Genomic DNA, 23773 nt, shown 5'->3' with positions numbered 1-23773 from the left:
TACTATTATCTGATATTATCTGATGTCAAGCAGAACAAAGATGAAGTAGCTGGAAGACGCGTTCAAGTGACGTGATGTGACACGCGCCTGCCGAGGCAACATTTCCAACTTCACTTTCTCCACCTCACTTCAGAAAACCACTATATCATCGACCACCATGTCTTCAGATGACTCATCCAAACATAGCGAGTACATGAGATTAGCACTCGATGAAGCCCGCAAGTCATCACGCAAGCCAACCAACTTCTGCGTAGGCGCTGTGCTGGCATGTGGCAATGAAGTTCTCACCACGGGCTACACTTTAGAATGCCCTGGCAATACTCATGCAGAGCAGAGCTGCTTCATCAAGTTGTCTAAGCAATATGAGTGCCTTGATTCTGGCCTGGGACACCGTCTACCAGAGGACACTGTGCTATATACGACCATGGAGCCGTGCAATAAGCGAAGTGTGGGCAACACCCCTTGTGTCGACCGTATCCTGGCCCTGAAGACCAAATACGGCAGGCAGGCTATCCAGACGGTGTGTGTGGGTGTCAGTGAGCCAGAGACTTTCGTTGGTGTGAATGAGGGCAAGCAGAAATTGAAAGCTGCCGGTATTGACGTTGTTGTTGTGAAGGGGTTTGAGGATGAGGTTCTGAAGGTGGCTACTGCTGGACATGCCACCACGTGATCTTGAACCCTTCTTACACGTATCGGAGGGATTGCGAAGCGGTGGCATTGTACGCACGCACCAGAGACCACACTTGGCTAACATTTAGCCCAAGGCCACCAGCATGTATATTACGACAGACGGCAGGTATTGCGTCCCTGTCCTGCGTAGTAAGCCTAGAACAGGACTTCATAGGTACTCAGCACGCCTGCACATGCGCCTCACGGCTCCTTGACAGCCTTGCTGGGAAGCGGTGGTTGCTCCGGACTTCAACGTCACTACACCACCAGCAGAAACCACGCTATCATTCTCGGACCGCACCGTGGAAAAGTCTTTGAGCTCGTGCAGAAACGAAGAGTGTTAGCAAACGCACGAAAGCTGAGCTCTAAGCCATTAGGGTACAACAGCATGGCAACTCCAGACGCTCCTCTTCTGGAGCCTGAAGATGTCATGGACGAGGTCATGGCACAGATGGAATGCGCCATGAAGCGCAAAGGCCAGAGACGTGCCGCCGAAGATCCTGACTTTCTGCTCGCTGTGCAATATGCTGCAGTACAACGCGCGAAGTCGGACAAGCCACCAGAAGGCGAACACTTTCGGGTCTCGATCGTGGGTCGGCCAGCCATACCCGCCGAGTACGAAGCCACTAGACCAGCTGCAGGCCATGGAGATCTCGGACTTGCGCTGTGAGACTCACCATCTGGGCCAAGTTCTTATGTTGCGCCGGATCGGTGGTCCCCTAATGCGTTCCGCCGATGTTCGCGGTGTCGTATGCGATGCCCACGGCAGCGTAAAGAATCTGACCCTCGCCAACGCGGATCGCCCATTGCCCGATGATGAGATCATGCCAGCTGATGCAATCATCGCCATCAAGGAGCCTTACTTCACCTCTCGCGACGATGATCTGGGTGTACTACTTGTCGAACATCCCTCGGACCTTATCCGTCTGCCTTTCATAGATAAGCGAGTACCACGAGCGTTGCTGACTCGAGCCGACGCTTTCCAAGCTGGTACCAGGCAGATGTGGACGCCACTGCAATGGAAAGAGGCCGGCAATATCGCACTTCAAGCTGGCAAGTATGTCTTAGCTGTCAGCTGCTATTCACACGGCATCACGGCCATCCATGCGAACGAGATGTCGCTCATGAAGACGCTATACTGCAATCGTTTGCAGGCCAACCTCAAGCTGGACCGGTTCGAGTGCGCGTTTGCATTATGCTCGGCCGATTGTTCGGAGCCAGCAGCAACGAAGCAGAAGAGGCGCGAGCTAGAGCAAGACGCGAAGCAATTTCGTGACGTGCCGCAAGACGAGACTTTCAAATCTCCCGGCGCTTGCACTCGCGCCGAATGCCTTACGCTCGATCTCCTGTCGACCTACGACGCAAAGTTGTATGAAGGCATCCCGCGTCTGGCCCCGGTGGAGCTGTAATTCTGTCCCGCCACACACTACGCCGTCACCAGCCAAAAGAGCAAATGTCTCGCGGCCACCACGACTCTGTTCAAGCTCCTCGCATTCGACAAGATCGTGCTCACCGAGACGACGGTCGAGCTGGTGCCCGGGAGGAACAGTGCGATGCACCTTGGAGCCGCGATGGCCTCGGGCTTTATGAGTAGGCTCTTGAACGAGGGGAAGAAAGTCGAGTCTGCGCGAAGATACGAGCGGGAGTGTAGGAAGTGGTATCTTGTGATCAATTTGGTCATGGATGGGTCCTCCTTCTAGATGCAAAGGGCGTGAGGTGGGCAAGGCACCGGCCTGACAGCTTGATGTTATTTGTTGGTTGTGATCACAACAAAGTTGACAGGACATCGCACAGATCGAACTGTCAATCTGATGTAAGAGATCTGCGTGCTCATGGGATGGATGGTGCAAAAGTCATACAGTTCTATTAATGTCATAATATCAAATTTCATACTGTCGGTAAAACGCGACCGAACATTTCTTCATAACAAGCTCTTTTCCCAGAGCCCTGGGGCGCTTCGCGCATCCGTGGTATCATAACCCATCCCTTCCATCCCATCCTCTAACCCAACCCATCCTTTCCCAATCGCGCCGTCAAAACAAGACCATACCCAGACCCGCCCCATCTATACTTTACCCTATACAAACCTCATCCCTCCACCTCCTTCATCAACTCATCCACTCATCCGCTGCTGCAGCCTGGACGATCGCCCACTTCTCCTCGTCGGAGTCGCCCCAATATACCCATCCTCATTTCCCAACTTATGACTCACAATCTCGCCTTTCCTCTCCAAATGCGCCTCCACATTCATCTCAGCACTCCTCTTGACCTTCTTCGAGGCCGGCGATCCTCCCAGAGCTGCGGACCAAGCCAGATACCAAGTCTGACTTGCTCCGTTGTCGAGAAAACTGATGTCGAAAGTACTAGAGCTGAAGAAGGAGTAAGCTGTTTTCGCATCGAAGATAGCTTGGTTAGCGACCAGGATACCTCTCCACCCGCCCGTGACGCTCGCAGCGGGTTTGATCCCGGAGGACCCGAAATAGGCGTTCCATTCCTGTTGCACGAACGTCTGTGTGCGGGAGAGAGTGCTGAAGGGCATGAGGGGCAGCATATGGATCCCCTCGATATACTCCGGCTCGGTGCCAAAGTACGTCGTATGATCCATCTTGTTCTCGAACATGATCCCGCCGGCTTTATTGCCAATGTAATTGCTCGGCTGCACCGTGTTGTCGTTGGCAAGGAGGTAGTAATGCTGAAGACTTCGGGCCTGAACAGCCAACATCAGGTTCCCACGAGCTTCCATGTTGGTGTCGCCGATGATCTGGCCCCACATCTTCATTCCGTAGGAGGCCATGGTATCTTCAGAGGACGATTCCTGGTCTTTGCCGTCGGCGGACTCGATTATCCCGTGCGCCCAGCTATGGCCGTGGTACCAGTCGAACATGCGCTGGAAAGGGAAGTACGGGTCGTTGTTGACAGAATTGGCATAGTCACGGACCAGCATGTTGACCCACGCCTTGTTCGTGCCTTCGTTCAGCCAGGCAGGTCGAAGGTAGCCGATCACAGCGGCGGCGTAGACAAAGTAGCCATAGTGGAAATGGTGGTCGTTGTAGTACGTGTTGCCAAAGTCAACGCCGGAGTTGTCGTTGCCGTAGCTACCTGAACTTACTGCGCCACCCCATCGTGTGTCGTAGACGAGTGGTGTGGGCATCTGGTTGTCAACATGCAGAGCGAACGCTGTCTCGAGTAGCTGGCGGCCAGTCGCGGCGAGAGTCTTGTTGTTGGCAATGTCGTTGGCGGTGTAGCAGATGGCAGCGAATTTGGCCAGAGCTTTGCCATCGTAGTAGAGACTTCCAGAGTTGGTCTGTTTGGCAATGTCCTGGTCCAGCTCTGCGTACGCTGCAGAATTGATGGCATCTTCGGCTTCACTGGAGACCGCTTCGATGCTGCCTTGCTGCGGGGACCAAGGTGCGAAGCTCATGGCGATGGGCAGTGTTGCCTCGTCGAGAGTCCAGGAATCGCCTGTGATGGCTGTGGCGAGACCTTTGGTAGTGGTCCAGAGTTGGACATCAGTCTTGCCAGCTCCAGACCCGTACGACAAAGTCTCCAGGTGATGCGGGAGTGCGAAGATCAGTAGCTTCTGGCTTTGGATACCACCCTTCGACCACGAGAGAGTGTAGCTCCCAGCAGTACCTTGTACGGATCCGCTAATGTTGGCGCCAGTCGGATAAGCACCAGCAGAAGCGTCGTAGACGGACTCCGCATCCTGAGATCCGCCGGGCACTTTCGCTACTTGGATCGAACCCGCAAAGCCAGATGGTCCTTGAATCTCGCCAGAAGAGAGCAGAGTGAAGGAGGTCGTTTGATAGCCTGATACCGACGGGGTAATGTAGATGACCCAGTTGAAGCCATCGTTGAGTGCTGCACGATACTTGTACGTCTGCCCATTGATCACTGTCCCGACGTATGTGAGCGTCTGGATCACACTACCAGATTCGAGAAGCGGTGTCACGCCACTGTATAGGCCAGTCACGAAGGCCATGCCTTGTACCAGCGGGAAAGTAATAGCCGGACTCGCACCAGAATTTGCAAGCAAATTGACGTTGGCCGAGAATCCAGTCAAGGTGTCCGTAGTAAGCTGAGTGTTACCTGCGAGCTCAGTAGCAGAAAGCACGATTGACTGTAGTCCGATTGGTCCAGCGAAGAATGATGCATCGCCTGCATCTTTTGAAGGATCTTTGGAGCCCTCAGCCAGCTGCGTTCGCTCAATGTGACTAATAGCCAGACCCCAGCTCTTTGTCTCACCAGCACCTTTCGACCACGAAACAGAGTACGGATGTGTCCATGTACCAGCAGCTTGATCACCAAGAAAGAAGTTGGCGTAAAACTTGTTGGTCTCTAGCCTTTCTTGTTGTTGCTGGATGCCTAGTGTCGGGACAGGGTGATCCGCTCTCGAGGTGATCTGTGATGGCGGTGCGTCTGTGGCAATGGCCTGGAAGATATCATTGGCGTTGATAGCTGTGACATTCGCAGTCGCCGTGGGACCAAGACTACTCAATGTTGAAGTGTTGATGAGCGAGAGCGTTGACGTTGCGTTGGCGATCGACGTTTGAAATGGCTGCGACGATGGGTTGCCAACGGTATCCAACGAAGTGATGACTGATGTCGACGTAGTTCGGTTAAGCGTGAGTGTTGCCGACTGCACTTCAGACGTTGTCAGAGATGTCAAAGAGCTATCTGGTACGCTCGTTGGTGCCTGAGAAGCTGCTGATATTGCACTGGTCGAGCCAGAAGTGCTGGGCGTCTGGCTCGCTGACGTAGTACTGCTGAAGGACTGGCTAGTGCTGCTGATAGCGGCAGCAGAGAATACAGGGCTCGTTGACATAGTGGCCGTGGCGCTCGAAGTCGGAGCAGAAGTGGAGATGCTGCTTGATAGAGAAGTTGCTGGGGAGGAATCCGTCGGCGTCGACGTAGCCCCATCACTTGGCAGATCTCCATGCCATCCTGGCGGTCCATGACCCCAAGCTGCGTTCGTAGGCCAATTGCCGACCGTGACCACCGTCGTCGCCGTGGTTGTGCTATACAGCGTCTCGGTTCCGCTCTGTGAGGAGAACACTTCTGTGTAAACAATTTCTTGTATTTGTCCGTCCTGAATCTGCTGCACAGGATGGTTCGATCGCCACGGTGCGTCTTCCGTGCATGTCGTTGCTGGTGTGTTTCCGGCGGCATTTCCGGTTCCTCGGCCGTACGGAGGAGTCTGCTGAGAGTCAGAAGTCGTGATCGAGCTAGCATTCTGCCAGTGTGGTTGAACCTGTGGATATGCTGAGCTCAGCTGTACCTGTATGCACGCTATTAGCGGAAGAAGGTGCGACGCTCGTGGGCGAAGCCGTTGTCTGTCCATCGCGGGAGGAGGAAGCAACGAGAAATGTAGTTAGTATGTGCAACTGCAGAGAATAGGATGGGAGGGAGCTTGGGGCAGGACTTAGACTCGGCTTAAGAACTTCTTCGCTCTTCTGGGTAGGCTTGTATCCTGGATTGCGTGATACAGGTACAACCACCCTCAGACCGTCGCTGTCTCTTGCCGTTCCGTGGTGGATTCGATGCGTCGTTGGCCGTGTATCGGGTATGGCGTTCTCAAACGACAGAGAACAAAGTGCTATGCATCAGTTGGTGTCGTTTAGGGTCGTCACACGTCAGACAGAATCGAATGTGCCCTGTCTTCCCTAAAGAGGGATTGGTGGATTGGTCGGTATGGTAGGAAATGTACAATGAGAGCCGTGGCTGCAGGTGACAGGACCCGAAGGGATGGCTCAGATGGATTCCAGTTTCAGAGACGACTATGTAACGAAAGGTCAGGATGAATATTATACCTATCTTTGGAGGACTCCTGGGCGCTGTCCTCGCGACAAGAGGAAGTGGGGTCGTCATATTCACCCAGGGAACGAGAAGGATAACGTCGAGGAATGTGTGCCCATACAAGAGGGCCAAACGCGCGACGTTGATCCTTAGTGTCGCCATACGTCGCACGGGCTGCAGGTACCTGTGCCATCGTGCTACCTCCGCCAACCTGACGACGGATATACGATCAGCCTTTCTACCATTCGAGGTCATGGAGTGGTCTCGCGCCTCCATCATCCTCCTTTTTTCGCGAGATCCCCATCCACCTAGCTGCACCATCGAAAGGCTTTCACCGCAAGCCATCGAGATATCGCCACACACACCACCAAGACGACCTTTTGACCCACACACGAGGAGTAGTGCGGTCTGATGAGACTCCGAGATGCAAGATGAAGCTCAGCCGCCCGGCGTTCCTGGCGCGAACTCAGATCTCGGTTGCTGGGATGATCTTTCTTCGCACGGACCGAGTGCTTCCCGGCACGCGAATAAACACAAACCATACACGCCCGATGGCCGGACGGTGCATTACGGCGAGTGGGAGGTAGCGAGATGGCTAACTTCTTCGAGACGTTGCATCACATGAATCGTGATGCGGAGTCTCGCTTTATTGTTACGGTCAGCGTTTGGGCCGGCTTTGGTGAGAACGCCATTGTTTACCTCAGCGACAAGGATGTCAACAATCTTGTCGTCCACATCTCTCGGCACTCGGCAGCAGCTCTCCGCAACTGCTGAAGAACATGTGTGAGGCAATGTCTCAGGCTCTGGAAATGCAACGCACCTCTGCCGACTTGCGCCATAGAAGCGCCATCGACCGGGTCCAGATACCCTGGCGTGGCCAGCTGCAAGGCCGTGTCACTTGCACAGTAAGTTGCACACCCGCACATCTGGCAGCCGTTCAGTCGCGAAGATGCACGTAAGTTGCACAACATGTACGACAGGTCTCAAGCCTGTGGAGACGGCTTCTGAACATCTCATCACCGGGCAGCCCGTTGGCAGTGTGCCTTTGTCCTCCAGCAGCGTGCCGTCGTCATGAACAACACCTCTTGCTAGCAAGACATGCAACGAATACAAGACCTGCCACGCACCTACGAGACAGATTCACAACGGATCCTGTATTACCTGACATCATGATTAGCAGTCGACGACGTACGCGAGTGATTTGCACAGTTGTTGACCGCCATCATTATTCATGGGACAACTACGTTTGACCAAGCCATACCAAGGCATCTCACCATATGACCTTCAGTCAGCCCACCTACGGATCAGCGAGCGAGTCAGCCCCATGCTTACTGGTTGTCTGCCACCCTCGCATTGTGTCGTTCGTCCTATCCAACAACAACTGCTTTAACAATGGTATTCCAACAGTCCCTTGAAAACCGGCCGTACTCTCAGCGATCACGGCCCACGTGACCGGCAGGGACAGCGACACTACGGCACTCCCAAAAGTCCCAGCCTGCAACGTATATTACCAGGACGTCAGGACGTCCTCTGAAAGGCGTCTGATCCATGCAGGTAAAGGGACCGTGACAGTGGCATTAGACAGTATAGTGTCAAGCTCGTTGCATAGTCGTCCGAGCACAAGCTGCAACAGCCAGTGATAGATGGCAGCACCGTACATTGACTTTGGGATATAGTGAATCTGCACCTCAGAAGATGGTAATCACATCTGTCAACTCACGGTTCTGTCCCGGATGCCATAATATTCCTTGCAATAGAGGAGGACGCGGCTTCCCGAGAACTTTGCCACAACATCAATGGTCGGGTCCAATGTACGTCTCGCCTTCACTTGATGCGACAGCTTGCTTTCTGCGTCGACATCATTTGCCTTTTAGTAGACTGGTTATAATTTGCGTCGCCTCATACTTTGCGACATTCCCTGCCCGAGCTTTCATAGCAGGACGATCAACCTGGGAAGACGAGTGCACATTTCGTCGGCGTCTTGCTCATGGTCGCGGTCTAAACGTCGCCTCCTTCCAGTGTGCTGGCTACGAGCCATATCACTGGGATTCACATTGCGAGGCTATTTCCAGTATTGAAGGTTGGAGGAACGTCAGAGACCCATGTTCGCACAATCTTCCTCGAACCATCTAACTCACATTGCCGAGCTGAGAAGAAGATCCACAGGATAGAAGACTCTTCGAAGAACAGCCATGTGAAGGTACAAGCGGTAGACCAGCAGGGGCCAGATGACATCCAACCACAACACCACCACGTAAACCATGAGATTGCGCCAGATCAAGCGCCACACTAGCCAGGGCACCAAAATTCACATCATTCTCCACGCCGCGAAGCCTGAGGTACTCGTGGCAGTAGCCGCTGGGCCCACAGTCTAACAGTGGCCGAGCCTAGAAGATACAAAGCGTGGTCAGGACTCACGTAACATTGCAACTCGCAATGCTGACATCACATACTATACGAGTAAGCTAGTTGGGAAGCATGCTGAACCGTCCAGTCTGAACTTTTCTCCCTTCTTCGTTGTTACCAACCCAGGGCCATGGCGCTCACTCGTCGAGAGGTCCTTGGCGTATCCTGCATCTAAGGGTCGTTTTGTGTCCGGGCAGAGTGGGCGTCTCATGTTTGGTATTGATCCCTACGGAAGAGACGAAAGTCCTTCTATGTCATCGAGAGTTGGAATGACTATTGTCCAGCGACGATAGGCGCGGCAGTCAGGAGACGGAGCCTGATTCCAGGAGCCACGGATAAGGAAGTCGACACCAATATTAGCGCTGAGTTCCGTTGCGTGCATTTGGCGGTATCGTTCATTGGACAGTATCAGCCACTGAACATGGGCGAGTGTCCCAGGCAAGGGCGCGCCCCATTAGAGGAGATCCCTCTGGATACAGTACGCACTTTGATTTGAGCAAGACGGTATCTGATGTTCCTTGGCTTTGACATCGATTCCATCCTCGGAGACAAGCTCAACGTGTACGAAAGGATGTGGTCGTGAAGAGCCTCATTCGAGCTCATGTCACGTGCTGCCGCGTTGGCGCCCAGGCATCCATCGTCATTGCTTGTGATACCTCACAAGGCTGCGACGTCCTTCTGCATCAATTTCACCTCAGTCCACCTTCACCTCTCTACAACATTCATATGTGAATCTCATCCCTCGTGCAGCGTATCATTGGTACCACCTTGGAAGCACCATCATCTTTTCATTGTTCGTTACTTCAAGTCGTCCCAGAATTACAGCATCACGACAAAGAACCTCAATCACTACACCAAAACAGCATTAGCAAAAGTTCAGAGTCTCAACAATCTTTCATGCGTGCTGTAAGTACTCTTAGCAGTCTCTCCTGCGTGTCTCATGTCAAGCCGTTGTCCACAAGCACATGCCTCGTCACTACACCGCCCACCTCCGTCATATATCTTCGACGATATTCTTCCTAGTCTACCAACAGAACTCTCGTCCTCAAAGCTATCATTCGACCAGCGCAGTTGACCTGATCACTCTGCTTATTCGTCATCTACATCAAGCTCCTACAATCAGGATCGAGGTCCAGGCCAACTAGCTGATAGCTCACAGTTGTAGTTGTTACGCGATCTCATAACACATTCCCCGTCGATAATTCAGGCTCTGTAGGGCTTCAGAATAGGTCCAAGGACAGGTGGTTCCACATTCCACGATGTCTGCCCCACGTGGCAGAGGTGGAGGAGGCAACCGTGGCGACAGCTTCCGTGGCGGTGGCGGCAATCGCGGCGACAGTTTTCGTGGTCGTGGTCGTGGCCGTGGTGGGGACGGCGGTCGTGATGGTGGTGGACAGGACAACAGACCACAGGGTGGGTTTAGGGGACCACCAGGCGGCGGTCAGACTCAGCAATTTGCGTTCCGTGGACCACCGCCAGGAGGTGCTGGTGGCATCTATCTTGGTGGTGCACCTGTACCAATCCCAGCCAAGGCCATTACGGATCTCGAGAACTCTCTCGTGCCAGTCACGAGGGACAATTCGTTCCCACTTGGGAGTACGACTGTACCAGGCCGCCGTGGCTACGGGACAAAAGGCACCCCTATTATCCTCCGTACGAACTATCTCAGCATCACAACAGCGTTCGAAGCTGGCAAGCCAGAGCAGCCTTTGTACCGCTACGACGTCAACATTCAGCCGGAGCTCAGCCGTGAGAAGAGACGTCGTCTACTGAAGCACATCCTTACCCATCCTAAGTTCAAGAACGTTCTGAGCGCCACCGATTATGCCAATATCATTGTCACGACAACCACGATCGATCTCGGACCTGGTGAAGAGTGGAAGGAGAAAATCGTCTTACCTTCAGTCGATGCATCAGCCCCAACGAACCAAGGTCCACCTCCTGCTTTCGTGCAGGAAGCTCAAAACCGCAACAGAATCACCTTCGCAGTCAGGTCGAATGGCACGTTCACCTCGAGGCAGATCATCGAATATCTCAAGAGTACGTCACTCGGCGCAACATACGACACTGGGAATATCATTCAGCTCCTGAACATTATCATGTGCAAGGCGCCGAATGATGCTCCCTCCGTTCGGGATGCAGGCAGGAACCGCTTCTACATGCATGAGGGACATCCGGCCTTCGAGAGCTACGACCTTAGCAACGGTCTAGAAGCACTAAGAGGGTATTACTCGAGTGTCCGTCCAGCAGTAGGCCGTCTTTTGCTTAATTTGAACGTGACGAGCGGGGCTTTCTACAAGCCTATGCCGTTGCAGACACTGATCAATGAGTATGGCTCCAGAAGCCATGAGCGAAATGAAGCATTCATTCGCATGCTCAAGGTCAAGGCTGTGTACTGCAAAGACGGTCAACAACAACCATTCATGACGAAGACGAAGACTATCGTCGGTTATGCCAAAGATACAGCTACCTCTCGTGGCGTACGTCGGTTCGGGAACTCCCAAGAAGTGCGTTTCGGATTTGTTGACAGAACACAAGCCAACCCTCAACCACGTCAGACTACCGTATTTGAATACTTCCGGTCCCATCACGGGATTACATTGCAGCAACCCAAGCTGCCTGTTCTGAATGTCGGCACTCGAACCGATCCTCAGTATCTACCTGTTGAGCTATGCACTGTACTCCCTGGTCAGCCATACACTCGCTTGCTCAGCGGCGATCAAACTAGCGAAATGCTGAAGTTCGCCGCACGATTTCCGAACCTCAACGCAATGTCGATTGCTGGGACTGCGGAGAGTCCAGGAAATGGTGTGCGTCTATTCAGACTGCGGAATCTCCCGAACGCGGCAGACCCGCAGAATACTTCTGTCCAGCCATGGGGCATGCGTACGGGTGTTGATATGCTGACAGTGCCTGGTCGCGTGCTGCCAAACCCGCAGATCAAGTATGCGACCAAACAAGAGAGTCCTCGATCCGGATCGTGGAATTGCGCAGAGCAGAAGTTCTTCAAGCCCGGTCGTTGGGACAAGTGGCAGGTGATCGTGATCAACCGACAAGGCAATCGCGGCTCGGCCCTGAACGAGAGGGCTGGCGGTGATATGCTTTCCCCTGAGCCTCTGTTCGAAGAGCTGGCCAAGTATCTGAAGGCCTATGGGCTGACAATGGGTCAGCGTGGCCCAACTCAAACGATTACACTTGATGCTTTGACGCCGGACAATCGCGCGACGAACAACCGCCAGCTGGAGAAGGTCTTTGACAATGGTGTTCAGCACCGCTGCCCACTCTTCTTCGTCGTACTGCCTGAGGTTGACCGTTGGCTGTATGCTCGAATCAAGTACTACGGTGATGTCAAGCACGGCATCCACACCATCAACGCCGTTGGACAGAAACTCCAGAAGCCCAAGAACCAAGGCATGTTCCTAGGCAACCTTGCTCTGAAGTTCAACATCAAGGGCGGCGGTATCAATCATGTCGTTGCGGGCACACTCAGCAAACCACTTGACAACAATACTATGCTGTTCGGCATCGACGTCACTCATCCGTCACCCGGCAGCTCAGTAGGCGCTCCTAGCATTTCCTGCGTGGTAGCAAGCACGGATGAGCACCTTACCCAATGGCCTGGTAGTGTTCGCACACAGGAAGGAAAGAAGGAGATGGTCTCTGGCTTGAAGGAGATGGTGCTTGAGCGGCTTGATCTGTGGCGCAAGAAGCATAATGGTGGTTTGCCGACGAAGATCATCCTATACCGGGACGGTGTATCAGAGGGTCAATACGATCAGGTTCTACTCCTGGAGCTGCCAGCCTTCCTCGATGCTTTCAAAGAGCGCTACGGCGAGGAAAAGAAGTGGCCGAAGATGGCCATCTTGGTCGTTGGGAAACGCCACCACACGCGCTTCTATCCAACAAAAGAAGCTGATGCTGACTTCAATCCAAAGTCTGGCAAAGGCTCATGGAACCCCAAGCCAGGCACGATTGTCGATCGCCACATTTCTGGTCGGATCATCTCCGAGTTCTGGCTCCAAGCCCACCAAGGTCTCCAAGGTACCGCTCGCCCAGCTCATTACGTTGTACTTAAGGACGACATTGGCTTCGAGGCAGATGAGTTGCAGGCATTCACTCACAACCTGTGCTATCTCTTCAACCGCGCCACCAAGGCCGTCTCGATCTGTCCGCCAGCATACTACGCAGACCTGCTTTGCGAACGTGCTCGTGCATACCTCTTCAGTGTCCTTGCTGAAGATCACGGTGACGATTCGACCGTCTACAGTGCTGGGCAGTCTGAGTGGACCAATGGTGTGCACGCTCGTCTGGCAGAGAGTACTTGGTACATCTAGTTCTTGCTCGGCGACATCATCACATTACGACAACCAGCCATTCTCTCAGCACGACGCGGCACAAGGTCTACAGCTGGATATACACTCTAGTCGGCATTGAGCTGAGCATGACCAGCGGACCACCCATCGATCACTATCCAAGCACCCCGGTGCGAACTGCTTACCATCCCACTTCACGCCCTCCTGCCTGAGGCTCATGAGTCTCACGAAGCCCCAGCATACGGCACTGGATGCCAACTGCTTGACGACCTTTCTTTTCTGTGTTGCGTTCACGACTTACGACCGTATTATGACTTTCACTTGGGCTACTGCGGGAGTTATTGGGACATTCTTTGGCTCGTATTTCGGCTTATGTCATGTCAACCGGGATACAGATATTTGGGCTGGACACTACACTGAGTTGATCTTGGATATAGTTCTATAGCTTTTGGTACTGGTTTCCCAGCATGATTTCCTTCCTTGACTACTGACGTGTGTAGGTTGTACCAACGTCTCCCTCCGACACAGTGACAGGCTTCTCCGTCCCCTCCATTCAGCGATGCAGGTATCGTGCCTCCCACAGCCCAGAAGTTCACATGACGCTGCACCTCGACAATGCATATTCGAAGCCTTCCGATGTCATGTGTTGGTTCAACTCCGTCCCAAGTTTCGAGCGAGACCAAGAGCTTTGGGCTCATGCTGGCGTCCGAAGCGTTGCGAGTCTCGTGGCATCGTCGTATGGCGTTCTTCACACCTGTTCCGACCTCTCGACAGCAATCGTGTGCGATGCAGGCCGATGGCGAAGCTTGTTTTGTCTTCCGGCACCGAGATGGACTGTGAACAGCATCGTAAGTTGCTCTTCGGCCTCCGTAATCCAAGACTATGCGATGCTGCTGGCTGGATGCTCAAGAACCATGTTTTGCTTTCTCACTCCTCCGCCATCACTTCACTCCTTCTTCTCACCCGCCGCAAATTCAACAGGCAGATCCATGCCCACCCTTCTAGCCGTCAACCGTACACGGTCCTCCTCCGCCATATTCATACCAGGATTGTATCGTTCGATCAGCGTGATGTACTGCCTTTGAGCTTTGAGGTAGTGGAGATACTGTTCGGCTTCCTGTAGTCTTCGTTCTGCTACCTTTGCGGTTTGATGGCCCAGTGATGGTAATGGTGTGCTGGACTGGCTGGAGAAGTCGGCGCGGACGTGTTGTTGGATTGGTGATGGGTTGGCCAGGATGGAGGGGGTGCGGATGGGGAGCTCTCGCAGGAAGCGGCGGTAGAGGGAGCGGGTTTGGATGGCTTGAGATGTCATCATAGCGATATGGATACCTTGTGACAAGTACGATACGCAAGCCACTACATTCACGACCCGAAGGCGGCCTCTTGCGTGGTGGCACAATGGTACTCAGCTATGATATTGCGGGTGATGCGGAGATGAGCTTGGACCAGTGGCTCACTTCTGCTCTGTTCGAGGCGATAGCATTGACTAGATCTCGATATTAGAACATACAGACTTTCTGGCGGGAGCACCCTAGCCTATGTCGATTGATCATACTGGTTGACTTATAGACCAAAGCTGGGAAGTTCACGAACAAAAGGCACAGGCTATACTGATGCTCGGGTGTCTTAGTACCAACGACCGCCAATACCTGTTCCCATAACGATGCTCCAGAACACACACCGTCCACAGTACCTTAGGCGCACTCATTCCGAGGGCACTACGCTGTCCGTCCCTGCTAGACATGCAATGCTCCGAAATGCCTCCTACAGTGCTCGCTCTCCTTGTCAAGATCACACAGGATAATCGAACATTTGATCTTTCTCATCAATCTGGCTTTCCAAATCCACATCATCAGAGGAGCGGGCTGTGCTTTCCAACAATAGCATACGCAAGCTGCCGTGTATGACATCGCTCAGTAGAAGGCTTCCGAAGGCTGTCCAAGGCATGACACAGAGGCTCGCTGCCGGCAAATCTATCCCGACGAGATATCCTACCACAGGCCAGCTGAGCATTCCGAGCGCGACGAACCAGACTTGGTACCGGTCTGCACGGGAGAGATAGGCATACAGTCGAAGGGCTGCTGTGCCGCCTATAACGCACAGAAGGAACAGCTGTGGCGAAGGTTTTACCAACCACGGCCAGTTTCCAACCAAATTCGGTATCTGAGCCAAAGTCAGCGGTGTTCGCAAGCCTGGCATTGCCGAAGTACTTGCCCAGATCGATTCTGCAGTGTTGACGTCTAGTACCCAGGAAATTTGGAAGGGCGGCGCTAAATCATACGCAATAGCATAGTCGCGGACAGCCAGAATCTGCGGTACCACGAGCAGCCCAGACACTAATTTGGCGGCTCGCCGAATGCCGACTGAACGATGTAAGATGCAACAATGAGATTGTGCAGGACCATGATGTTCATGCTCATGCTCATTCTTAGTCACATACAAGCGACGTACTTGGGACCTTGTGTATACAACGTTGCACCGACCGCAACTGGGCTTCTGGCGAGGGCCAATGTATTCGCGGCCGTGTCTCCGGTACGAGCAATCCATATCAGGGGATCTAGGCGGCTCTCGTGTGGTGCGTTGGATCTCCAGGTCCTGTGGGAGGTACAATATTCGATCGAAATCCACGCATATGTGCTGCGACGAGCTGCTGCGACGATGTCATGGAGGTTTGACGTCTATCTCGTGTGATCTGGACTGGTCGGCTGCCATCAATTCCTGGTCCCGTTCGACTGAAACGGTAAGCAATCGTCCTTCTATCCCCATCCAAAACTCAACGTCCCGACTCGCGCAGTAGATCTCCTGTAGCACCCAAGGACGCTTGAACCATTGGCCGGAAGCCATTGCATCAAGCGCCGTCCGTACGGTCTGCTGGTCGTTGAGGTAATATTCCCTAGACTGTGCATCTTTGTCGGCTCGTTGCATCAGGTTTGTCATTTCGTCCAGCACAGAATGATATTGATCCGCTCGCCACTCATATTGCACAGCGGGCATGCTGGAGGTGAACATACCGAGATATCCGCACAATCGCTCTCTCGGATCTGTGTTCGCACAGCGTTCACTAGCGTGGAGACTCTTCACCAAAGTCGACTTGCCGCAACCAGTCACCCGGTTTATCCAGATAAAACGACTCTTTTCCTGCTCCCAGCGTTGATACTCGGTAGTCTGCAGCAACCAGTCGCCACAACTGTCCATCTCTACATCAAGGTGCCATGGTCTGTCCCCCTCTCCCTTCGTAAAGCTTTGCGGCTCCATTCCGGTACATGTGGTGCCAGTACATGGCGGTGCCATCCTGCGTGGGGGTGAAGGGAGCTCATCGACATCTCTCTCGACGTCCATGTGAGTCTCTTGTTCGGCAAGCCACACTACGACTTGGGAAGCGAGGCTGAAGATATTCGCCATAAGAGTGACCTGTGCTGCTATTTCCTGGTGGTCCGCCTGATTGATGCACAGCTCATCAACCCACACGCCACGAACCTCGTCTGGCAGGCGCATACCTTCAAGCGCTTGGTGAAGATTTGAGCGAATGCTTATCCTACGCTCACTGACATGTATGTCACGAGATTCTGCCTCGTTGCCCCAATTGTACGACAGCGCTGTGTATCTCGGTGTCGCTTTTGCATCCAGATCGACTGTCTCCAGGTCGCAGCTGATGGCCGCACTATCACATCCAGGCCTTATCTGTAGAGTGCGAATACATCTCTCCGAAGGTAGACGTTCGAACACATACGCCTTCCAGCTCTCGTCCGGCATGATCGTTTCTGACAAGTCGCATAAGACTTTTGGCGAATAGATGGCGATGGGCAATGCAGAAACGACTAAGCATGAAGTTCGTGAAGTAAGTAGATGCTGGGAAGACAATCTAGCTACCTCGGTGCCAGCCAGCACCGACTCTGCCTCGTGAATGCAAAACCGGTATCCATGGATGACTGGAGTTGCGAGGAAATCCTCGGTGAGATCAGGCCTGAGGATGTGCAAATGTGGCTACGCAGACGCCATGCTTTGAGGCCGCACCTCAACCTGCAGGCTTAACGCCCCGATCACATCTAAAACCTGGACACAACCAAGATGCCTTTTTTAACATGTACAATTATGGTGCCGAATGATGTGTCGTAGACGGGTGGCTGGAAGAAGTGGTTCCATGTCGCCCTTAATGTGGCATGATTCGCAGATCGACTGCGTTTGTGCCGATGGCTCAGCACTGCCTCGTCAAGGATCAGACGGCACGCTTCAGGACTTACTGTTCGTGGCTCGACCATGATATCTGCAACTATCCGGCAATTAGTGCAGCCAATGTCTTGAGGCAAGAAATTTTGTCCTTCGGAGTCGAGGTTCAGTTTAGAAGCCTCTCTTGCGCGGACAACCTCTTTTCGCACGACATTGTTGCCGCCATCCAGCAACGACTGCAGCACTCTCGTCACACTTTGTCCGGCTCTCAGGGCCACGATCATTCTGCCATCTCTCCACACTCCATCCGACAGTCACACACCAGAGTCGAGGCACGGAAACGTGCATCGAAAGCATATGCGGGATACCTTGCATCCCAACGCTGAAGATATATCCTCGGAAGATGTGATGTCCATCGTACCCGCTTCTGCTTTTAGGAAGAGAAGCAGCCTATCCCCAGCTCGCCAAAGCTCGTACAGAAACGACTCAGAGAGTGAAGGGTCAATTGGCAGAACCAAGGCGGACGCCAGAAGCCACCCGAACTCTGCTTCACGAAAGATGGCATGCGGCTCAAGCTCAACTCGACTCGACCAAGACGACAGCACCTCCGAAACGCAGAACCCCATAACAAACGTCCCACAGAAAGCTCGTTGGCCTGGCCTGGTCTTTCAGGCGGAGCCGTCCCTCATCTCTGAAGATCAGCTCACAGCGGAGATCAAAGGCATATATGCTGGTCTTGTGGTGGTCGAGGCTAAGTGCATTAACATAGATGGGGCACAAGCGAGCAACCCGACCGTTTTGAGCAAAGAGCAATGGCAGGCACTCATTGCTCTGCACCGCGCGCTTTTGTACGAGCATCACGACTTTCTGATGGCGACTCAGCATCCATCAGCTACATCGGGGCCAAAGGAACTTCCGGCCAAATACAGCATGCCGGCACGTCTGCGGAAGCACGGTATCCATGCCTTCCTCGAGATCTTGCGGCACCGGCGCCCGGATTCGCAAGACTATATGCTATCATTTATCTATGTGGCATACCAGATGACATCTCTACTACACGAAACAGTGCCGGTATTCCTCGATACGTGGTTTGACTGTTTGGGCGATCTTGCTAGGTATCGTACGGCCATAGAAGAAGAGCGAAAGCCTTATCTCCAATGGGGTGCAGTCGCCGCTTCCTGGTATCTCAAAGCCTCTCGTAGGTATCCTCAGGTCGGCCGACTCTGCCATCACCTTGCCACCCTTGAACGCCCAAGTCTACGTAAGTTGGCTGCTTACACCAAGTCCCTAGCTTCGAATTTGGCGGATCACAATCCCAGAAAGTTGTCTTGGACATCGTATGAATGTCCAACAGAGCAGCCAGGGATCAAGCAGTGGTACGAAACCGAGGCTGCCGAACTTGCATTGATCGAGCGATCCCTCGATCGGACGACACATACGCAAAGACCGCTCGGCGAAGTGAAGATGATGCGGCTGATCAGAGGTCCACAATCTAGAAAACGCTCCAAGCTTCGGTCGCCTTCAACGAAGATTTTGAATAGTGAAGTGCAGCCATGTGCACACGGAAGCGATAAGATATATGGTGAAGATTTCAAAATCCCAAGGAATTTCATGAGGCCTTGGCTGGTAGGTGGAGCAGATCAGGTGGCGGCGATCAACCAGAGGTTTCGCTTCCCGACCCCTACGTGGACGCCTTCATCACTTCCGCGCTTGATGTACATGCTTGCTGCCAGGCGTCGATCGATGGCCTCGAGAATCTGCAAAGCTCTCACGAGCGTGAGCACTAGTACGAATGCAGTCTCGTGCCTTATGGCAGTATCGCAATGTCTACTAAAGGTCTCTGCAATGCAAGCCGTGCCGGCGGAGCACCGCCCAACATTTGACGAGCGGTACGGAAATCCAGGTGGGCTGGACGGCATTGTTGGATCCCTACCATACATTCTGTTATTCCTCTTGGCGCTGGCATTCGAAGCGCTTACCGTTCGCGAATGGCTGCATGAGCGATTCACTCTTTTCAACCTCTTCGAGGCTGTCCTTACTATTGTGGCCTGGCCTGCTCTCGTACGAACAGGGAACGAAGCCCAGTCCGTGACTCCTTTCCTCCAGGCGACAATACTGGCGATCTGGTTCCTCATGATTTGTGCGGGTGCCCGTAGCCTCAAATTCCGCTCCCCTCAAGCATTTGGCATCGTCGCCATTGTCATTGGGGGCATGGCATATGTGGCCATCAACCTTCTCGATACTCCTGATGCTAGTGAGCATGGCGCAAAGCGAGTCCGGATGATCCAGGCAGTAAAGCTATACGAGCATGCACTTGTTTGGCTTATCACCATGACGATCTACGGAATTTTCAAAATCTTTATCTGCTTGAGCAGGCGGAAAAAGACGCGCGCCAAGAGGACTACTCGTTCGCCAAACTTTCCTGTCTAGAAGGCGACCGGACGATTTGCACCCTCCAAGCTAGGTGCTGGCAGATACGGATACATTTCAGTCCTCTCTGTTGTGGCATGTGTACTTGTGATCTTCGTTCCACAAAGTAGGACTCCCCAATGACCTGGAGATAGCTTGATTGAATTGTCCAGCCCAGTGGGTATATCGAACGTTTCACAGAGCTTCAAGAGCAAGCTCCAAAAACTTTCCGTCTTTTCCAACAGGCTCAGCCACATAACCACCCCGATGCACCATCCCGTCGCCTCCCCTTTCAGCTACTTTCGTACCGAAGCTGCTCCATATGGCAACAATGATAGCCTTCATATCATACATTGCCAGATTACTTCCCACGCACATCCTACCCCCACTACCGAAAGCCCAAAACCAGCGTAACATTTCCTTTTGAGCTGCTTCGAAGGCGTCTTGTGATGGATAAGACTCGGGTAACCAACGTGAAGGGTCCCAGTGTTCTGGCTTAGGAAAGACGGATGGGTGCCGGTGCAATGACCAGGCCTGTGATTGTACCCGGACACCTGGTGGAAGCTGTGAGAATATTGTGTCTGGTGAGGCGCCAAGAGTCGCATTCGCTGGTGTGATGCGAGGCTGGTTGCCAGGTATCGCGGCATGGAGGCGCAATGACTCCATCAAGATTGCCTGTAGAATAGGGAGTGTATCGATGGCCTTGGCATCATGCTTGTCATCGAGGTTCGCGATCTCATCCCTCAGCCGCGCTTGCCATATGTTATTCTCGGGCCTGCTAAGCTCCCACGCTAGGAATGTGAGAGTGATGCTGCTTGTGTCAAAGCCAGCCAAAGTATGGTCGAGCATCTCGCTCGCCACCGTCAATCGCTGCTTCTGAACCATCCCTTCGACACTTGACAAGGCCTCGAGATCAGCTTTCGTGCTTGCCTCTTTGAGTAGAGCATTTCGAAGCTGTGCATAAACGTTCGGCCAACTACCTTCTTCAAGCTTTTCATTCTGGCACTCACAGTTCTGCACCACCTTCTCCGCTTTGTCACACATTCTCAGTATCAACGCTTCAATATCGCGATTCGCACGATTCACCCATGCAGGAATGATCAGGGACTGAAGTCCAACCTTGCCGAGAAAGGAAGTGAGTCTGGGCATATCCTGCGGCCAGAACTGATATCGCTGCCGAGCCTTGTAGTCCTGGAAAAACTTGTCGCCTTCAATCGGTGCCTGCACATAATTCGTGCTCTGCCCTAGGCCGAATACATACGCCGAAACAAAGTCCATCGCCACCGCAGCAAATATCCAGTAGAACTCGACGGACTTGCCATCTTTCGCCATATCACCAAGACGAGGTATCAGCCGATCGTCTAGCAGAGTCTTACTGATGACGTTAAGCGGCTGAGAGTTCTGCAACGTCGTCTTGGCGTAGATATTGCTTATCATGCGCTTCCGCTTACTGTGAGGGCCATGGTTTGGCATAGCGAACATGGGCATGACGCCATAGTTGGTGAACATGTTACTGTACCAGTCACCTTTCTCGTAGCCTCCAGCGTATATCGTACGAATGCCGCCATCGACGCTGTTGATGCTCAGCTCGTCTGGTGCAATCCGGATGATCGGACCAAGGCGTTCGTGTGCGGCATGAATCGCAGGAGTGTCTTCTTCTCGACTGCGGTAAAAGAGTATCCAGAGGCGGGAGAGCGGCGCCGACCAGTGAGCTGAGGGGATCTTGGAGAGAGGAGATAAGACGAGGGGATGAAGTACATAACGGTAGAGAGCAAGAGCAAGCAGGGACGTGGCAGCGATCAAGGGTATCAGTGAAATGGTCATCGTCAGTACCGTCGAATAGTTGAAGGGTGAGGAGGTATACTGTGCTTGAAGATTGTACTAAAAACAATCATGGCCCGCACGTCTTGTGTTTTGTTAAGATAGAGCTATGGATACGTACCCCGAGCTCTGCTGTGCTTTCCTCTTTGGGCTGATAAGCGCTGATAGCACATGTGCTCTGACGTAGATGGTGCTTGTTTTGTGCCTCGAGAACACAGCTCAGCATCACAGACATTCTATACCATGGCGAAGGCCAACCTGACAGACTTCCCTCCTGAGCTACTGGACCATATCACAACCTACTTACCATCAGCGCGATCGTTACGTTGTCTGGGCAAGACCAACAAGGCCTTACATACCTTCGTGGAGAAGGATGCCTGGCAGACTTTTGCTCGTACACACTTTCCCTCGCTGATACCATCCTGTTCGCCATCCTACAAAGATGCTTCACGAACGTTGACGACCTTGTCGAAAGCATGGGACCGACGGGGCCTCGTAGCTCGATATATTGAGCCTCAGGGCAATATACGTGCCTTTCCAGGCAACAAGCCAGTAGAGAGATGGAAGAAGCCTAGAGGACAGACCATTGGCTACACGCCGCAGCTTGATGTGTACGAAGATATTGGGTCGAGGTGGCAAGATCGAGAGGAGACACTGGCGTTCAGTGCAGGTGCCGAAGTCTGTATACGCAAGAATAAGCGGGATAGTAGAGGTGAACATGTTCGATGGTTGACATATCGGCCACTGAGCGCGCACGAAGGGCGGGATGATATCACGACCTTACATCTGCTCAGGCCTGAGCATGATGGCATGGGGGGGAACCAGAGAATGATCACAGGGACAGCCAATGGTGACCTCCAGCTGCTCTCGATACCAGGCGATGACAGTACTGCGGTCCCTATCACGTACTTTACCACCCAAGGCCAATCTGTACGGTCGACTTCGCTACTACAGAGACCCTCTGAGCCTTCTCTGCTTGCAGCAAATATGGGCGATTCACGAGTCAGCATCTACTCGGTTGATATGTCGGCCACAAAGATCGAACCTCTGAGTAGCATTGATATACTTGCTCCACAAACTCCCAACGGCGAACGACAAAGGCTTCACCGGGTCTGGTCTGCACAGCTCATGTCGCCACACCGACTCGCTGCTGGCATCGGGCCGTCGTCCGAGCCAATACACGTATACAACCTCAGTGCTACTGGTATTGACAAGGACCCACTGCGAAAGTTTAGCTTGGAGAACGATTTAGAAGCGATACACGGTGCACGACTCGACCAGATCTCGAGTGCAGTAGCAGTGCCGAGCACTATCAAGAAAAGCACCTCTTCAGTCTATCCTATCGTGCCGCTCCCGCCCGCGAGCACAACTGGCGGCAGCACCACAGGCGATGTCTTCCTCTCCGGTGCATATGACAGCGTCATTCGCCTCCACGACTTACGATCGAAACGAGAATTTGAGCAGTCCTACACTGATCCGACAGACGATAGCGCGATCTACAGTCTGCTGCCACGAGGTCAGGAAACGCTAGTAGCAGGCACAAGCCGGCACAGCTTACTTAAATTCTTCGATATGAGAATGGGTCGGAAGTGCTACATTTACCTGGACGCAAGCACTCCCGCAGAGGCCAAGCCTACGCAACCTAGTAGAACGAAGAACTGGAATCTCTTCCTCAAACCCACCAATGCCACATACCCTGGTCGTGGAGGGGGCAATAACTGGTCCCGCCGCTCGCAGGAAAGCAGTGTCTACTCCCTCGCCTCATCCTCGCCACACTCACCACACATCTACGCCGGCGTCGAGAGCGCCGTCGTGGATCTAGCCTTCACATCCTTCCTCGACCGTCATCCAGACCCGGTACATTTCTCACCCTGGAAGCCAGCTGGCAAAGGCAAGGAAGACAGTTGGCGGTCGAGAGAGGTACTGGATCTTGCAATGTATGATCAGTCGGCTGATATGAAGTTGCATACACAGAGGAGTCTGTGGGCGACTTGGAGAGGGAATCAGAATCCTGTTGGTAGGACGTTGGACTTTCCGAGGGTGGAAGGCTTGGATGAGAGATGGAGGGTGGGTAGTGGACCGTGATCGAGCCTTTGGTATTAATAGGCCCGCGCAGTAGGCTCTCGTAGCAGCTGTCATGCATGCATGATATGCAAGCACGTTGCTGTAAACTCCCCAGGATCGGCCAACAG

At 53.2% G+C, this 23773-nt stretch overlaps 8 protein-coding genes across 8 annotated transcripts; 4 read left to right on the top strand and 4 right to left on the bottom strand.

Moving 5' to 3' along the window:
• Window positions 1–157: 157 nt before the first annotated feature.
• LTS14_007455 (uncharacterized protein) lies at window positions 158–2369 on the top strand (the record flags this gene model as incomplete). The annotated part of the gene is made up of 4 exons (XM_064840147.1): window positions 158–640; window positions 845–1258; window positions 1311–2038; window positions 2111–2369. The coding sequence occupies 4 exons, from the start codon at window positions 158–160 to the stop codon at window positions 2367–2369; spliced, it is 1884 nt and encodes a 627-aa protein (XP_064692468.1).
• Window positions 2370–2782: 413 nt separating this feature from the next.
• On the bottom strand, window positions 2783–6010 carry ACF2 (endo-1,3-beta glucanase; the record flags this gene model as incomplete). Its single annotated transcript, XM_064840146.1, has 2 exons — window positions 2783–5866; window positions 5948–6010. 2 exons carry the CDS (start codon window positions 6008–6010, stop codon window positions 2783–2785), a joined length of 3147 nt encoding a protein of 1048 aa, XP_064692467.1.
• A 4120-nt stretch (window positions 6011–10130) lies between these two features.
• On the top strand, window positions 10131–13205 carry LTS14_007453 (uncharacterized protein; the record flags this gene model as incomplete). The annotated part of the gene is made up of 1 exon (XM_064840145.1): window positions 10131–13205. The coding sequence occupies one exon, from the start codon at window positions 10131–10133 to the stop codon at window positions 13203–13205; it is 3075 nt and encodes a 1024-aa protein (XP_064692466.1).
• A 925-nt stretch (window positions 13206–14130) lies between these two features.
• LTS14_007452 (uncharacterized protein) lies at window positions 14131–14496 on the bottom strand (the record flags this gene model as incomplete). The annotated part of the gene is made up of 1 exon (XM_064840144.1): window positions 14131–14496. One exon carries the CDS (start codon window positions 14494–14496, stop codon window positions 14131–14133), a length of 366 nt encoding a protein of 121 aa, XP_064692465.1.
• Window positions 14497–15845: 1349 nt separating this feature from the next.
• LTS14_007451 (uncharacterized protein) lies at window positions 15846–16937 on the bottom strand (the record flags this gene model as incomplete). The annotated part of the gene is made up of 1 exon (XM_064840143.1): window positions 15846–16937. The coding sequence occupies one exon, from the start codon at window positions 16935–16937 to the stop codon at window positions 15846–15848; it is 1092 nt and encodes a 363-aa protein (XP_064692464.1).
• A 972-nt stretch (window positions 16938–17909) lies between these two features.
• On the top strand, window positions 17910–19781 carry LTS14_007450 (uncharacterized protein; the record flags this gene model as incomplete). The annotated part of the gene is made up of 2 exons (XM_064840142.1): window positions 17910–18549; window positions 18643–19781. The coding sequence occupies 2 exons, from the start codon at window positions 17910–17912 to the stop codon at window positions 19779–19781; spliced, it is 1779 nt and encodes a 592-aa protein (XP_064692463.1).
• Window positions 19782–19955: 174 nt separating this feature from the next.
• On the bottom strand, window positions 19956–21816 carry LTS14_007449 (uncharacterized protein; the record flags this gene model as incomplete). The annotated part of the gene is made up of 2 exons (XM_064840141.1): window positions 19956–21482; window positions 21703–21816. 2 exons carry the CDS (start codon window positions 21814–21816, stop codon window positions 19956–19958), a joined length of 1641 nt encoding a protein of 546 aa, XP_064692462.1.
• An 8-nt stretch (window positions 21817–21824) lies between these two features.
• Window positions 21825–23666, top strand: LTS14_007448 (uncharacterized protein; the record flags this gene model as incomplete). Its single annotated transcript, XM_064840140.1, has 1 exon — window positions 21825–23666. One exon carries the CDS (start codon window positions 21825–21827, stop codon window positions 23664–23666), a length of 1842 nt encoding a protein of 613 aa, XP_064692461.1.
• Window positions 23667–23773: the final 107 nt, after the last annotated feature.

This window comes from Recurvomyces mirabilis, assembly GCF_035927965.1.
Source record: "Recurvomyces mirabilis strain CCFEE 5264 chromosome Unknown scaffold_20, whole genome shotgun sequence".
NCBI classification, from domain to species: domain Eukaryota; kingdom Fungi; phylum Ascomycota; class Dothideomycetes; order Mycosphaerellales; family Teratosphaeriaceae; genus Recurvomyces; species Recurvomyces mirabilis.
Note: the sequence above shows the minus strand (reverse complement) of the source record. Positions and strands in the feature narration are given on the sequence as shown.